We start from the raw sequence: 15,763 nt of genomic DNA on the forward strand, positions 1-15,763 counted from the left end.
AATTTCCTCAGGAAGAGGAGAAACCTCCTAAACCTGAGCTCAAACCACTACCATCATCCCTGAAATACGCATTTCTGGGAGAAGGTGACACTTTTCCGGTGATCATAAACTCTGCTTTAAATCTACAGGAAGAGAAAGCACTACTTCAAGTGCTAAGGACACACAAGGCAGCCCTTGGGTGGTCCATAAGTGATCTTAAGGGCATCAGCTCAGCAAGATGCATGCACAAGATCCTATTGGAGGACGATGCTAAGCCAGTGGTTCAACCACAGAGGCGGCTAAATCCTGCCATGAAGGAGGTGGTGCAAAAAGAGGTTACCAAGTTACTGGAGGCTGAGATTATTTATCCCATTTCTGATAGCCCCTGGGTGAGCCCTGTCCAAGTTGTCCCCAAGAAGGGAGGCATGACAGTGGTTCATAATGAAAAAAATGAACTGGTTCCTACAAGAACAGTTACAGGTTGGCGTATGTGTATTGATTACAGAAGGCTCAATACAGCCACCAGGAAGGATCACTTTCCTTTACCATTCATAGACCAGATGCTAGAAAGACTAGCAGATCATGAATACTACTGCTTTTTGGATGGCTATTCAGGTTATAACCAAATTGCAGTAGATCCTCAGGACCAAGAGAAAACAACATTTACATGCCCTTCTAGAGTGTTTGCTTACAGAATGATGTCTTTTGGTTTGTGCATGCACCTGCAACCTTTCAAAGGTGCATGCTCTTTATCTTCTCTGATATGGTAGAGAAATTTCTGGAAGTCTTCATGGATGACTTCTCAGTATTTGGAGATTCATTCAGCTCCTGCCTTGACCATTTAGCACTTGTTCTGAAAAGATGCCAAGAGACTAACTTAGTTTTAAACTGGAAAAAATGTCACTTTACGGTGACTGAAGGAATTGTCCTTGGGCATAAAATTTCAAACAAGGGAATAGAGGTAGATCAAGCTAAAGTTGAAGTAATTGAAAAATTACCACCACCTGCCAATGTTAAGGCAATCAGAAGCTTTCTGGGGCATGCAGGATTCTATAGGCAGTTTATAAAGGATTTTTCAAAAATTACAAAACCTCTGAGCAATCTGCTAGCTGCTGACACGCCATTTGTGTTTGACACAGAGTGTCTGTAGGCGTTTGAAACTCTAAAAGCTAAGCTGGTCACAGCACCAGTTATTTCTGCACCAGACTGGACATTACCATTCGAACTAATGTGTGATGCCAGTGACCATGCCATTGGTGCAGTACTGGGATAGAGGCATAACAAGCTTCTGTATGTCATTTATTATGCTACCCGTGTTTTAAATGATGCCCAGAAAAATTACACAACCACAGAAAAAGAATTGCTTGTAGTGGTTTATGCCATTGACAAGTTTAGATCATACTTAGTAGGATCAAAAGTGATTGTGTACACTGACCATCTGCTCTTAAATATCTACTCATGAAGCAGGATTCAAAACCCAGGCTCATAAGATGGGTGTTGCTTCTGCAAGAGTTTGATATAGAAATAAGAGACAGAAAAGGGACAGAGAACCAAGTGGCTGATCATCTATCCCGGATAGAACCAGTAGAAGGGGCATCCTTTCCCTCTATTGAGATCTCTGAAACCTTTCCGGATGAGCAATTGTTTGCCATTCAGGAAACACCATGGTTTGCAGACATTGCAAAATATAAAGCTGCAAGATTCATACCCAAGGAGTACAGCAGGCAACAAAAGAAAAAATTAATTACTGATGTAAAGTTCTACATGTGGAACCATATCTCTATAAGAGATGTGCAGATGGAATAATCTGTAGGTGTGTGCCTAGAGAAGAAGCACAGAAGATCCTATGGCATTATCATGGATCACAATATGGAGGACATTTCGGAGGTGAGCGAACAGCCACAAAAGTCCTCCAATGTGGCTTCTACTAGCCCACTCTCTATAAAGACTCTCGAGAGTTTGTGCGTAACTGTGACAGCTGCTAGAGAGCTGGTAATCTGCCTCATAGTTACGCCATGCCTCAGCATGGGATCTTAGAGATTGAGTTGTTTGACGTATGGGGTATTGACTTCATGGGGCCTTTCCCACCATCATACTCAAACACTTATATTCTGGTGGCAGTCGACTATGTATCCAAATGGGTAGAGGCCATTGCAACATCCACCAATGATACTAAGACAGTGTTGAGGTTCCTCCAGAAACATATTTTCAGCAGGTTTGGTGTCCCTAGAGCACTAATCAGTGATGGGGGCACTCACTTCTGCAATAAACAGCTTTACTCTGCTATGGTCCGATATGGAATTAGCCACAAGGTGGCAACTCCATATCATCCACAGACAAATGGGCAAGCTGAAGTCTCTAATAGAGAACTAAAAAGAATCCTGGAACGGACTGTAAGTACCCGTAGAAAGGATTGGGCAAGAAGCTGGGATGACGCTCTGTGGGCATACAGAACAGCATTCAAGACTCCTATAGGGACCTCTCCATACCAGCTTGTGTATGGTAAGGCCTGTCATCTGTCTGTGGAACTGGAGCATAAGGCCTACTGGGCAATCAGATTCCTAAACTTTGATGCCAAATTAGCTGGAGAAAAAAGATTGCTCCAGCTGAATGAGCTAGAGGAATTCAGACTCACTGCTTTCGAAAATGCCAAGCTTTACAAAGAGAAAGCAAAAAGGTGACATGACAGAAAACTGTCATCTAGAGTCTTTGAACCAGGACAGAAGGTTTTGCTGTTTAACTCTAGGCTCAGATTATTCCCCGGGAAATTGAAATCCCGGTGGAGGGGACCATATGTGATTACAAGTGTGTCACCATATGGCTATGTGGAGCTTCAAGACATTGATTCTAATAAGAAGTTCATTGTTAATGGACAGAGAATCAAGCATTATCTTGAAGGCAATGTTGAGCAAGAATGCTCAAAGCTAAGGCTAGATTAAAAGCTCAGTAAGGTCCAGCTAAAGACAATAAAGAAGCGCTTATTGGGATGCAACCCAATTTTTTTACTTATCTATGTTAATTTTTTGTTTTTGATTTTTATTTTATGTTTTCTTTAGGATGATGATCATGTGGAGTCACCAAAATCAAAGCAAAATAAAAAACAGCATTAAAAATAGCTCACCCTGGAGGAAGAGCTTACTGGCGTTAAACGCCAGAAACAAGCACCAACTTGGCGTTAAACGCCAATAAAGGGAGAAAAGCTGGCGTTTAACGCCAGAAACAGGCTACAGCTTGGTGTTTAACGCCAAAAACAAGCAGCAGTCTAGCGTTAAAACGCCAGGATTGCACTCTAAGGGCGTTTTGCACGCCTAAATGGAGTAGGGATGATAAGTCCTTGACCCCTCAGGATCGGTGGACCCCACAGGATCCCCACCTACCTCACCTCTTCTTCTCTCCTCTTCACACCTTTCCATAACACTCTTCCCTAAATACCCTTCACCTATCAAATCTTACCCTCTTCTCCATAATCTCTTCACTACTCACATCCATCCACCATAAAACCCTACCTACCTTACTATTCAAATTCAAACCATATCCCTCCCAAACCCACCCCATCATACACACTCAACCCCCCTTGGCCGAAACCACATATCTCCTTCCATCTCCTCTATTCTCTTCTTCTTCTACTACCTTCTTTCTTCTTTTGCTCGAGGACGAGCAAACCTTCTAAGTTTGGTGTGGTAAAAGCGTTGCTTTTTATTTTTCCATAACTATTTATGGCACCTAAGGCCAGAAAAACCTCTAGAAAGAGGAAAGGGAAGGCAAAAGCTTCCACCTCTGAGTCATGGAAGATGGAGAGATTCATCTCGAAGGTCCATCAAGCCCATCACTAAGAAAAGGATGGAGCAAACAAGAGAGCCCACTCATGGACCTCAACAAGAGCATGAGGAAATTCCTCATCATGAAATTCCTGAGATGCCTCAAGGGATGCACTTTCCTCCACAAAACTATTGGGAGCAAATTAATACCTCCCTAGGAGAACTGAGTTCCAACATGGGACAATTGAGGGTGGAGCACCAAGAGCACTCCATCATTCTCCATGAGATTAGAGAAGATCAAAGAGCTATGAGGGAGGAGAAACAAAGGCAAGGAAGAGACATTGAGGAGCTAAAGCACTCTATAAGATCTTCAAGAGGAAGAACTAGCCGCCATCACTAAGGTGGACCCGTTCTTTAATTTTCTTGTTCTCTATTTTTCTATTTTTCGTTTACTATGCTTTATGTTTATTTATGTTTGTGTCTTTATTACATGATCACTAGTGTCTAAGTGTCTAAGTGTCTATGTCTTAAAGCTATGAATGTCCTATGAATCCATCACCTTTCTTAAATGAAAAATATTTTAATTACAAAAGAACAATAAGTACATGAATTTCGAATTTATCCTTGAAATTAGTTTAATTATTTTGATGTGGTGACAATACTTTTTGTTTTCTGAATGAATGCTTGAACAGTGCATATGTCTTTTGACTTTGTTGTTTATGAATGTTAAAATTGTTGGCTCTTGAAAGAATAATGAAAAAGGAAAAATGTTATTTGATAATCTGAAAAATCATAAAATTGATTCTTGAAGCAAGAAAAAGCAATGAAGACCAAAGCTTGCGAAAAAAAAGAAAAAAGAATGGCGAAAATAAAAGAAAAAAAGAAAGAAAAAGAAAAAGCAAGCAGAAAAAGCCAATAGCTCTTTAAACCAAAAGGCAAGAGCAAAGAGCCAGTAACCCTTTAAACCAAAAGGCAAGGGTAAAAGGATCCAAGGCTTTGAGCATCAATGGATAGGAGGGCCCAAAGGAATAAAATCCTGGCCTAAGTGGCTAAACCAAGCTGTCCCTAACCATGTGCTTGTGGTGTGAAGGTGTCAAGTGAAAAGCTTGAGACTGAGCGGTTAAAGTCGTGATCCAAAGCAAAAAAAAAAGAGTGTGCTTAAGAACTTTGGACACCTCTAATTGGGGACTCTAGCAAAGCTGAGTCACAATCTGAAAAGGTTCACCCAGTTATGTGTCTGTGGCATTTATGTATCCGCTGGTAATACTGGAAAACAAAGTGCTTAGGGCCACGGCCAAGACTCATAAAGTAGCTGTGTTCAAGAATCAACATACTAAACTAGGAGAATCAATAACACTATCTAAATTCTGAGTTCCTATAGATGCCAATCATTCTCAACTTCAAAGGATAAAGTGAGATGCCAAAACTATTCAGAAGTAAAAAGCTACTAGTCCCGCTCATCTAATTGGAGCTAACTTTCATTGATATTTTAGAATTTATAGTATATTCTCTTCTTTTTATCCTATTTGATTTTCAGTTGCTTGGGGACAAGCAACAATTTAAGTTTGGTGTTGTGATGAGTGGATAATTTATACGCTTTTTGGCATTGTTTTTACATAGTTTTTAATATGATTTAGTTATTTTTACTATGTTTTTATTAGTTTTTATGAAAAATTCACATTTCTGGACTTTACTATGAGTTTGTGTGTTTTTCTGTGATTTCAGGTATTTTCTGGCTGAAATTGAGGGACCTGAGCAAAAATCTGATTTAGATGCTGAAAAAGGACTGCAGATGCTATTGGATTATGACCTCCCTGCACTCGAAGTGGATTTTCTGGAGCTACAGAAACTCAATTGGCGCGATCTCAACTGCGTTGGAAAGTAGACATCCAGAACTTTCCAGCAATATATAATGGTTTATACTTTGCTCGAGTTTTGATGACGCAAACTGGCGTTTAAATGCCAACTTCCTGCCCTATTCTGAAGTTAAATGCCAGAAACAGGTTAAATGCCACAAACAGGCTGCAACTTGGCGTTTAACTCCAAGAGAAGCCTCTACACGTGTAAATCTCAATGTTCAGCCCAAACACACAACAAGTGGGCCCCGGAAGTGGATTTCTGCACTATCTGCATCATTTACTCATTTCTGTTAACCCTAGCTACTAGTTTAGTATAAAAACTACTTTTAGAGATTTATTTTACGTCTTTGGACCACTTTTACGTCTCGGTCATTCTAGTTCCCCCTCTGGGGCCGAAGAAAATGAACACCATTATCACTTATGTATTTTCAACGGTGGAGTTTCTACACCCCATAGATTAAGGTGTGGAGCTCTTCTGTTCTTCATGAATTAATGCAAAGTACTATTGTTTTTCTATTCAATTCAAGCCTATTTCTTCTCTAAGATATTCATTCGCACACAAGAACATGATGAATGTGATGATTATGTGACACTCATCACCATTCTCACCTATGAACGCGTGCCTGACAACCACTTCCGTTCTATATGCAAACAAGCTTGAATGTGTATCTCTTGGGTTTCTAATCTAAGATTAAAGCCTTCGTGGTATAGGCTAGAATTATTGGCGGCCATTCTTGAGATCCGAAAAGTCTAAACCTTGTCTGTGGTATTCTGAGTAGGATCTGGGTTGGGATGACTGTGACGAGCTTCAAACTCGCGAGTGTTGGGCGTAGTGACAGGCGCAAAAGGATTAATGGATCCTATTCCAACATGAGTGAGAACCGACAGATGATTAGCCGTGCGGTAACAGCGCATTTGGACCATTTTCACTGAGAGGACGGGAGGTAGTCATTGACAACGGTGATACCCAACATGCAGCTTGCCATGGAAAGGAGTATGAATGATTGAATGAAGGCAGTAGGAAAGCAGAGATTAACAAGGAGCAAAGCATCTCCATACGCTTATCTGAAATTCTCACCAATGAATTACATAAGTATCTCTATCTTATTTTATATTTTATTTATATTTTAATTATCAAACCTCATAACCATTTGAATCTGCCTGACTGAGATTTACAAGATAACCATAGCTTGCTTCAAGCCGACAATCTATGTGGGATCGACCCTTACTCACGTAAGGTTTATTACTTAGACGACCCAGTACACTTGCTAGTTAGTTGTGCGGAGTTGTGAAAAGGAGTTGAGATTACAATTGTGCGTACCATGTGATCAATATCTAAAAGGGAAGAGGAGACATGTGACACATGAAATTAATAGTTGCATTGATATTAGATTTATAAATATATAAAATACAAAAATATATAATCACTGATTTTTGTTGTTGATTTTGGTATACAATTAGTGTTTCTAATTAATCTCAATGTATTAACTAGTCTTGTACTGTTCATAAAAAAAGTGAATTTGGATTAAAAGCTAATATTATGAATTTCACTTAAGGTGTTTTTACTATCTATTTTTGTCCAAATTAGACAAATAAATCTCTACTATTGGCGACGTCAACTATTTTTAATGAAAGAATTTGACGTGTTCAACGAAAACAAATTTTAAGAACCTATTTAATACTTTTTTTTTAAAAACAAATTTATATAACAAAATTTTTTATTGTCTAAATGGGCAGCTTTAGGGGTGTTCGAGGTGCGATTTGGTTTGGTGTTTGAAGAAAAAATCATTCGATCCGATCGTCTAATTAAACTGCGGTTCAGTTTGGTTCGATTTTTTTATCAAAATCATCCGAACCAAACCAAACCAATTAAAATTGGTTTGGTTTGGTTCGATTTGTTCCGTTTTCCAATTAATTACAGAAAAAAAGTCTTAAAATATTGCAGGAACTACTAGAGCCAAGAATGAAATATTAAAAAATTGTGAAGTATAAGCAACTAACAAACATTAGTATGTACACTTCTCTTCAAACATTCTTAATTTCATGTACTGACAGGAATTGGACAAAATGCAGAAATTTCTACTGCAAATTATACAACTTTTCACTTTCACCATTAACAACAAAATGTTGTGAAGGCTATGACATTCATGACAAATTAATGGAACTTCTTCAGTAAAAATCAAGTTTAATTAATCATGAAAATGAGCAAGAGCTGAGGGCTGAGGGTGGAGCAAAATACATTTTAGGAAGGGAAAGATAAGAGCCAGAACTATTCCTCTAAATAGTTTATAAAAAGAGTAGTATAATAATACAGAATCAATATATATAACATCTTAAAAATACAAAAAGAAAATATGTTAATCCATTAATGACAGCATAAAAATAATAACTAACAACCAACTAAAAGGTGAGAACCAAGTATATTGGTACTGGTACGTGTTTAACCAATAACCAGCAGAAGCAGAAGCAAAAATATCAATAGGTTGAACATAAAAAATCAAGGAAAAAAAATATTAACAACATGGGAAAGATTGAAACTATAATGGAATAAAAGATCGCCGAATCTGTTGTTTGGTAAGTTTTTCACAGCATTGGACCCAAATCCTCGATTGAAGCCAATAAATCTATCCCGTGCCACAATCCCTGCATCAATGAAACAGACTTCCAAAAATCAATAACAAATACATTGAACAAATATACTAAACAAATAATTAAAAAATCAGAAGCATAAATTCAAACAAATACATTCAACAAATATATTCAACAATGAACAACAATCAGCAACAAATATATTCAATAAATACCTGACTTGGAGGCTCTTTATTTGACTCGGTGGACTCTGACCTTTGACGGTGCTGGGAGGGGCTAGGTTCAGCACTGCTGGGAGGGGCTGGGTTCGGCGCTGCTGAGAGGGGTTGGAAGAGCTAGGTTCGGCGCTGCTGGGAGACAAACATAGCTAAAACCAGCATGTCATAGCATCACAAATTCACAATCCAAGAGAGACACAAACAAAGACAAACATAGCTAAAACCAGAATAAAAAAATATAATTATACAATTCACAGATTCACAAATTACACATAACTTTCTGAAAATTTTTTGCTTCAAAAGTAATCCCAAGTTACATTTCATAAGATTAATACAATAGAGAGAAAGTACAATGAACGATTAACTGAATTATTTGAACTAATGCTTCAGGTCAAATTATCAAAATCACAAGCATAAGTGCATAACCATCAAAGCTATGAAATTTTTTGTTATACAATCTACACAAAATACAATGATTAAACATGGCATAATCCCATGCATAATTAGCATCGATATATAATAAACAACCAATTGAACAATTATTTTATCAGAAAAAAAATATTGAAAGCCAAATTACATTATTTCTTCAACGCAACATGAATCAAATCGTCAAATTCTATGTGTGATAAACCCTAGGATTTGATATTAGAAGAGAATACTGAAAGGAAAAAAGAAAGAAAACTAGGTAGAACGTTACCTGGTTGAAAATTAGGGTTTATGAAGGGTGAATTGAATGGAATCAAATGTTGGTGACTCCTCTCAGTTCTGAAAGAAACGAAGAATACTGTTCGTGGAGGACGACGCAGCTCCTGGTGCGTGGAGGAGACGGCGGCTGCGGGGCGTGGAGGACGAAGAGGAAGGGGGGAGAGACAGAACCCCGCCGAGGAGAGGAAAGCACGATGAGGAAGGTCGGAAGAGAAAAGACCGCGTCGAGAACTGAGACGAGGGAAGTGTGACGACTGACGAGGAAGGGTCGCCGAGAGGGTGCTATTTGGCGATGTCAGTGGCTGAGAGGACGACGGCTCTATGGAGGGTGGGTGGAGGAGTTTTTGGCGCTGCGAAGTGGTTGAGGACTCAAGGGGAGACGGAGAGTGGAGAGAGTTGGGGAGTGGGGACTAGGGTTGCTGAGTGTGGGAGTGGCGGCTACTTGAAGAGTTGGGGTTGGGGGGTTTGATTTTTAGGGTTTTTTCAAGTAGTCGGTTTGGTTAGGGTTTTCACTATTAAAATCGAAAATCGAACCGAACCACAGAAAAAACAACAAAATATCATTTTTTTCGGTTTTTTCGATTTTCAATTTGTTCGGTTTTCGATTTATTTAGTTCGATTGATCGGTTTTATTCGGTTTAGATCGGTTTTGAACACCCCTAGGCAGTTTACTCTTGTTTTTTTAGACTAATCATTCATAGAACCCCTAACTAGCATGATAGGACATTCCGGAACGCAATTTATTCTGAATTCTTATATACCCTACCCACATATGTATATATCAAGGAAAAACAAAGAATGAGGCCTATGGAAATGACCATGATGTCCTCCATCCAGCATGCTCTAAGCCTGTAAGCAGAGCGCACCGAAGCCAATTATAAGGAATTTGACTGCGAATGGCGCAGCAGCGAAGAAAACACTAAGGTCCATTATTGATGAGGTCTGCAAATGTTTTCTGATAACAAAATCATTGTATTTTTACTTTTCTTTTTAAAAGTTAATAAGTCAAGTATTTTTCTCAATTGTAATATATACTTTTGATCAACATCAATAAGATAGAGATAGTCAATTGATTACTTTTTAAATTATGTTCTTTCAATTAGTTAATTAAAAGTAATGTAATCCAAGTTTGATTGAGAAATGAATGATTAATTTGTAGTGAAAGGAGGTCAATAGGAGGTCAAAAAAAGGTCAAGGGCACAGAGCACAATTCGTTAATGGACGGTGACATGACCTAATAATAATAATCTCGTTCATGTAAGTAGCATTAACAACTAATTTTGTTTCATACTCGGTTAATGAAACGTATTTAAGCAGAAAATGAAAGTAGTGTGTGTTAAATAAAAGTGGAAGACTTGGAGCGTGCAGTGCATAGAGTAGTGGCTGTTATGATGATTTCAAATTGATCAAAGTGTCTTGTATACTCTCTTGGGATTGAAGGGAAAGGATTTTTAATCATGGCATATGGAGAGAGAGAGAGGGAGAGAGAGAGAGAGTACTCTTCATTCCTGTAATTGCACAATTGATTGGGAGCTGGGTATATATATAAAAAATTATTTAATTAGTTGAATAATTATTTAATTTGGAACAATATTACATGTCAAATAAATATTATCTTTTTTTATTATTATTTGATCAGTAATAATTTATCTTTATATTTTTAGATATTTTATACAAAAAAAATATAATTTATATCTATATTTATAAAAATTTTATACATATAAATTAATATAATTTATATTTATATTTTTAAAATTTATACATATAAATTAATAAAATTTATTTATTAAAAATAATTTAGTGTTTATACAGACTAAATAATAGCCAAAACATATTAAAAGTTGTTTACCCAAAAATTTCTCATATAAAAAATTAAAATGGCACTAATTATTTAATTAGTTGAATAATGAAAAAAAAAAAAAGTGGGGTGGTGGCCGGCTAATGAATACATAAAGGACAAAATTATATACTACTTAATTAGTAATTAATTTATTAAGGGTCGAAAGCAAAGCTGCAAGGTGCAAGAGGGAAAGGGGGAAAAAGTAGTGAAGTTGAAAAATTGAATAATTAAAAGTCAGAGAGAGGTATGGGGTATAGATGCTACTACAGCTACTCATGACCCTCTCTTCCTTCCTTTTCAAGGATACTTTACTGTGACAAACGAAACAAAGAAAGAGTAAAGAAAGGGTATGTGTTAGTGACTTAGTTCCGATATCCATTGATGAGAACTAACACAGTGCGTGCCAGATTCCCTTCATCTATCTATCTCAGTGATGAGAGTATATATCCTTGGGATTTTCAATCACCTTAATTATTCCTTTTAAAACCACCCATTATTGTCATTAATATGGAATCTCCAAATCTCCATCAACATCCTTCTTCATCTTCCTCATCATCATCATATGGATCCACCACCCACCATTCTTGGACTCCAAATATCACTTTGTAAGTAGTAGTAGTAGTCCATGCTATTCTTACTTATATTACACAGCATCAATGAATGAATGCATCATGCATCTAGTTAGGGCTTTTAATTTGTCCATATTCTAATCGGATTATCTTGTGAATGTGTTATTGAACAGCCACATCCAAGAAGATAACAATAATAATATTAATATTGGGGTCCCTCTCATCCAAGATCATCACCATCACTTATGGACGACAACTACAACAACTACTAGTAGTGGTGATGATAATACTGCACAACCAAGCTGCTTAAGCTTAAACACCACCAACCACATCACTATTAATCATAATATGCTAAACTCTCATCATACACCTCCTCCTCCTTCTTCAACCGTCGAATTCTCAACACACGATGATGACAAGCTCTTGCTCAAGACGTTTTTCTCTGCGCAAGATTTCTACTCCAATACCGATACTACTACTACTACTACTTTCTGTGGAGTACCTTCTAGTAGTAGACGAAACTTTAGTCACATTTATCCCACCATAAATATCTCTAATAATATCAACAACCACTCATCACCATCACCATCATCTTCTAGTAATAATATGACCTCGCACTCCTTCGATCTACCAGCTTTCATGACAACTACCACTCATGGCGGCGGTGCTGCTGCACATCAACAAGTAGATCTTGGTCTTGCTACATTTTCCGACAACCATCTTTCTTTTCATCTTGATCATCATCATAGCCAGCACCACCGCCCTACTCACGCCTCCTCGCCGCCCTGCAGTAACTCTACTACTTCCACTACTGCTAATAATAACAGTCATGTAAGTTTGTTATTTTTCTCTTCCTTCTTTTCATTTCTTTAACTTGGAAGTTGGAATTACATATTCATTGTTAGATGGCATGCATAACCATTATTCTCGCTCTTGACTCAATCAGTCACTTAGTTTAATCAGTTAGTTAGTTCAGTTAATTAGTATGCTTAGGTAGCTTATTCACTCGATGAACTCAAATTGAAGTGATGATGTGAGTTGTTCCTTGTTCACTACTTCATTTAGATCATTACCTTTCCTTAAAACAATTAAGTTGTCATCAATACTCGGCGAGGTATGTATACATAAAAATACTATGTACATATTAAAATTCAATCGTCGTGTATTTATGTATTAATATATACATATATTGTTTAAATTATTTTCATTGTGTATTTTGTATTCTAATATATTCTATATACGAATAATTGATTTAAGAGGAGTGTTAGGAGACAAGCAATTTTTGTGATTTGTAGTCATCAAATAATCATCAATGATAATTTTAATAGTATGAGATTAGTGTGAGATTTCATTCAATAACTCACTTTTTATTGCTGGTTACATGCTGGCCAGAATTTAAAAAAATTGCTGCCATATACTTTTCCATTGATTTAATAGCTGATTTTATATTACCATGATGAGCAGCTTCAAACAAAAACAAACTCAAAGATAGTTTCTTATGCTACTAACAAATTTTATTACAAGGCTTCAAAAATAAAAAGGAAGACGAAGAAGAGAGAATATACTAATTCATGAAGTTGACTATAGAGGCAGCGCATAAGTTTTTGAAACAGAAAAAAATAAAAAGGAAAAGCAGAAAGCCTTTAATTTTTCTCGCTACACTATGAGTTAGTATACCCTTAATAGCTTTAAAAACTGGACATATCTCTTTAGTGAAAAATTATCTTCTTTTTCTTTTGCTATGTCTTCTCTTAATCTTTTCTTTATCCTTTTCCTTCTTGAAAAAGACTTGCCCAGTGGCCACTACAATAATAATTATTCGGCTTTTCTTTTCTTGCATATGTAGCCATCACAATACTTCTCCAATGGCACTGTGGACACAAAGAGACCCTGCACTTCGATAATGGACACAAAGGCTTCTCAATCTCTAACAGCATCCAAGAAATCACGATCCGAATCGCGCCCTTCATGCCCTCCCTTTAAGGTGCCTTGTGCACTGTTAGCAATATTAGTACATTATTGATTAGCGCAGGATTATTGGGTTTACTTTAGCTAATTAAGATTATGTATGTATGTAACTTGATTGGTGGTTTAATTTGTGGTTTGAAATATATAATGAATTGTTCAGGTTAGGAAAGAGAAATTAGGAGATAGGATTGCGGCTCTTCAACAGTTGGTGGCTCCTTTTGGTAAGGTAAAGTGCTTGCTTCACAATCATCATCATGAGTAGTTCGTAGTTCTTCAAATTGTATGTTGTGTAGCTAGGGTGCAGTAATTTCGAGTATTATGATTAGGAAAAAACTTAGATTATAGATAAAAATATTAAAATGATAATTTAGTCAAATGTATAAAATTATTTAATAATTTTTAATTAGAATTATTTTAGTATAATAATGTTATGATAATTATGGTAATTATGATATTTTTAAAAATTGTTGCTAAAATTAAAGTAATATTTTTTTATTGTTAATAAAAAACGTTACTTAAAATAAGTGTTATCAAAATATAAAAAAAAATATATAATTTTAATTTTAATACTTGTATAATTACCATAACATAATTATATTAAAATTTATTTTTTAATTATCAATTTTACATAAAAATTACTACATCTAAATCTTAACTTATAGTTAATTGATTATATTGTTTGTAATGAACAACACTTTAAATGAGTACTATTGATTGATGAGACAATAAGTAATGTATTAATTTATGACGAGTTTTAATTAACTTGTTATATATGAAGTTTATTTTTGCTGTGCATTGAAAAAATCATTGGTAGCATTGGCAAAGAGAGAGAAGCAGGCGTGCAATAATATATTGTTTTGGACTAAGGTTGATATTTAATTTGCAGACCGACACAGCATCCGTACTTATGGAAGCAATCGGATACATAAAATTCCTTCAAAGCCAAGTAGAGGTATGTAGCCTCATAATGTTTCCCTTTTGAGACACAGACACGTACACATAGATGAATTATACCGTACACATGTTCTTATACTATATACCTATATACATGGTGGGCACTCTTCTAGTATTATTCATGCCCAATGTGTGTGTGTTTGCCCAATAGTAACGTAATTGGTTTTTACGAATTCTTCTTCATCGTGCAGACACTGAGCGTTCCATACATGAAGCCAACACAGAACCAAACCAACTCCAGAATGATGCAAGGGGTAACAACTCTTCTTTTTTTTTTTTTTTAAGTACATACATATTTTTTAAAATTATTTTAATATAATAATCTATAAATATGATAATATATATCATCAGGTTTCAACCATAGGCGGCGGAAATGGGGAACCAAAGCAAGACCTTCGAAGTCGAGGCCTTTGTCTGGTGCCATTATCATGCATGTCTTACATAGCAGGTGATGCCAGCAATGACGCGTGGCAACAATCAAACTTTGGAGGAGCAACTTAGTAGTAGCTACTACGTTTTTCTTTTAATTAAAATCAAATAATAATCATAATTATCAGTATTATTCTGATTTCAGATATATTCTAAGCAAAAGCAAGTCTAATTCATCCGTTTTTTTAATGGGGCAAACTTGGTCTTCTCTCACAAGGAGGCTAATATGGTTGGCCAAGTTTGCTCCATTAAAACATCATGTACCATTAATTTTATACGATTCCATGCATTTTGCCAGTTTTTTTCTTTTTGTTTCTTTTATTTTAAACTTCAATTTTACAGCCACGTTTAATTTATCCATCAAGTGATGAATTTGACTACAAGTTTTTTATGTACATTTTCGATGGTAAAATGTGTTGTATATTTGTGTTGTTATGTTTCAAACTTAATCTCACATAGGACACTCTAGTGAATATATATATAAGTCTTTATATTTTAGTGTGGAATATTTATGACCAAAAGAAATAAAAAAATGTGCTACTGACCTTAGCATGTTAAGCGTGCGTTAGTAACAAGTTTTCATGCATATTAACAAGCTGAGTCTTCATGCATATTAACAAGTTTTGCTTGCAATAATTTAATTAAGAAGAAGAATTAATTTGCTCTAAGTATTCTGAAAATATCCGTGTGGATTATATTTATGATTCACCTCTAATTTTAGAGGATTTTTTTCAAAGTCATTTTATTATTTACGGATAGGACGATAATAAATTTTGAAGGACATTGTCTATGATTTATGATAAATTTGTTTTAATATTTTTTTTAAGAAAAATTTTATGTGGTCATTGTTTTTTTTATAATTTTAGTCATTATTTAGCGGTCATAAATATTAAAT

The 15,763-nt window shown here is 35.9% G+C and overlaps 1 protein-coding gene across 1 annotated transcript; it reads left to right on the forward strand.

Annotated features, from left to right (window-relative positions):
- The first annotated feature begins 11,247 nt into the window (after positions 1 to 11,247).
- On the forward strand, positions 11,248 to 15,263 carry LOC107610095 (uncharacterized). Its single transcript, XM_016312169.3, has 7 exons — positions 11,248 to 11,553; positions 11,691 to 12,348; positions 13,364 to 13,501; positions 13,646 to 13,711; positions 14,372 to 14,437; positions 14,631 to 14,693; positions 14,791 to 15,263. The coding sequence occupies exons 1-7, from the start codon at positions 11,456 to 11,458 to the stop codon at positions 14,938 to 14,940; spliced, it is 1,239 nt and encodes a 412-aa protein (XP_016167655.1). The 5' UTR covers positions 11,248 to 11,455; the 3' UTR covers positions 14,941 to 15,263.
- Positions 15,264 to 15,763: the final 500 nt, after the last annotated feature.

The sequence above is a fragment of the Arachis ipaensis genome, chromosome B7 (genome assembly GCF_059453495.1).
Source record: "Arachis ipaensis isolate K30076 ecotype BB chromosome B7, ASM5945349v1, whole genome shotgun sequence".
NCBI lineage: Eukaryota > Viridiplantae > Streptophyta > Magnoliopsida > Fabales > Fabaceae > Arachis > Arachis ipaensis.